Source organism: Otolemur garnettii, unplaced genomic scaffold (genome assembly GCF_000181295.1).
Source record: "Otolemur garnettii isolate 467f Iridium unplaced genomic scaffold, OtoGar3 scaffold00070, whole genome shotgun sequence".
NCBI classification, from domain to species: Eukaryota; Metazoa; Chordata; class Mammalia; order Primates; family Galagidae; genus Otolemur; species Otolemur garnettii.
In genome coordinates, this window is record NW_003852465.1 from 7693402 (window position 1) to 7695146 (window position 1745).

The window sequence follows — 1745 nt, forward strand, 5'->3', positions numbered from 1 at the left end:
CAGGGAGGTGGGTGGTATTGTTTCACACAACCCGGTGAAGCCTGAGCCTCCCTGAGAGGCTGCTGGGGCTGACTTCCAGCCCCCTCACCCTACTCCGGATCGGTGAAGCCTGCCTGCAGGCACTCTGGGTCCACTCTCTAAAGACAGGCCACAGCTCCCTGTGCTTTCTTCCACCTGGCACCCCACCCAGGGGCAAGTTCCTCCCATCCTCTCTCTCCTTCTGTCCTAGCAATCCACAGACCCACCCCTTGCAAAGTGAGGAGGTTGGCCGTGCGCCATGGATGTCACTGTCCACCTAAAGTCCTCTGAGGTCCAGCAGCTGCTCCACAACAAATTCGTGGTCGTCCTGGGGGACTCGGTGCAGAGGTCGGTGTACAAGGACCTGGTGCTCCTGCTGCAGAAGGACTGCCTGCTCACCCGCAGCCAGCTCAAGGCGAAGGGGGAGATGAGCTTTGAACAGGATGAGCTGATGGAGGGGGGCCAGCGGGGTCTTATGCACAACGGCGTAACCTACCGTGAGGTCCGCCAGTACTGCTCTGACCACCACCTGGTGCGTTTCTACTTCCTCACGCGCGTGTACTCAGAGTACCTTGAGAGCATCCTGGAAGAGCTGCAGTCAGGCGAGCACGTCCCCGACGTGCTCATCATGAACTCCTGCCTCTGGGACATCTCCAGGTACGGTCACGACTCTTGGAGTCACTACCTGGAGAACCTCGACCACCTGTTCCAGCGCCTGCGCCAGGTGCTGCCCGAATCTTGCCTCCTGCTGTGGAACACGACCATGCCGGTAGGGGAGAGGACCACTGCACCCTTCCTTCCGCCTGAGCCCGAGGCCCTCCCCTACAACACCTCCCTGAAATTCGACGTGGTCGAAGCCAACTTCCACAGCTTCGTGGAGGCCAGGAGGCACAACCTGGACGTGCTGGACTTGCACTTCCACTTCCGGCATGCGTGGCAGCACCGGTGGACGGACGGGGTGCACTGGAGCCAGTATGTGCACCGCGAGCTGTCCCAGCTGCTGCTGGCCCACATGGCCGATGCCTGGGGTGTGGAGCTGCCCCGCTACCCCGTGGGCAGGTGGATCAAGCAGCCTGTGAAGAGTGTCGAATTGTCCTCCCGGCCCAACAGAAATCGCAGGTCCTTAATGTCCCCATCTGCCTGTACTGGCAGACCCCACTCCCTACTCGGGCCCCCGCCCCTGATCCCGCTTCTGCCCCCACAGCTTCCTCCCATTACCCCTCACCCGGGGATGCCCCAGATCCCATTCTGTCCCCAAGATACCTATTTTTCCTCCGACCATACTTTCCAGTCTGATCAGTTCTATTTCCATTCTGACGTCCCCTCATCTACCCAGACGGGATTTTCCTTTGAACCCGACTTTAGTTGGGGTCCCCAGCCCCACATGCCCTACTTCCCCACACCCTGTTACCAGCAGCCGGCCCCTGTGGTCCACAGAGGTTTTCCACGTTATCTTCCCCGTGGTCCCTACATGCCCTGGGGACGGCGACCCAGAAGGCCTTCAAAGAGAAGGGTTCCAGGCCCCAACCCACCCAGGCCTCAGTAGACTGACCCCGGCCTTTCTTCCTCATGGACATGGACTGCACAGAATGTCTGCTGCTCCCTTCCCCTTGGCTGGCCCAAACAGACTGACCTTGTTAACATAAGCCTTTAGTCCATGCTTGGACAATGTTTTGTTCTTTGCTATTACCGAGGTAGGGAAGAGTAGTCAGACCTGTTCTTATTGG

At 59.4% G+C, this 1745-nt stretch overlaps 1 protein-coding gene across 2 annotated transcripts in view; it reads left to right on the forward strand.

Moving 5' to 3' along the window:
• PCED1B (PC-esterase domain containing 1B) overlaps positions 1-1739 on the forward strand; it is a 14886-nt gene extending 13147 nt beyond the window's left edge. For both annotated transcript variants that reach the window (XM_003793635.3, XM_023515383.1), the window contains exon 2: positions 230-1739. In XM_003793635.3, the coding sequence (XP_003793683.1) occupies positions 278-1564 (1287 nt within the window). In that variant the 5' untranslated portion in view covers positions 230-277 and the 3' untranslated portion in view covers positions 1565-1739. The remainder of the gene's footprint in view (positions 1-229) is intronic.
• Positions 1740-1745: the final 6 nt, after the last annotated feature.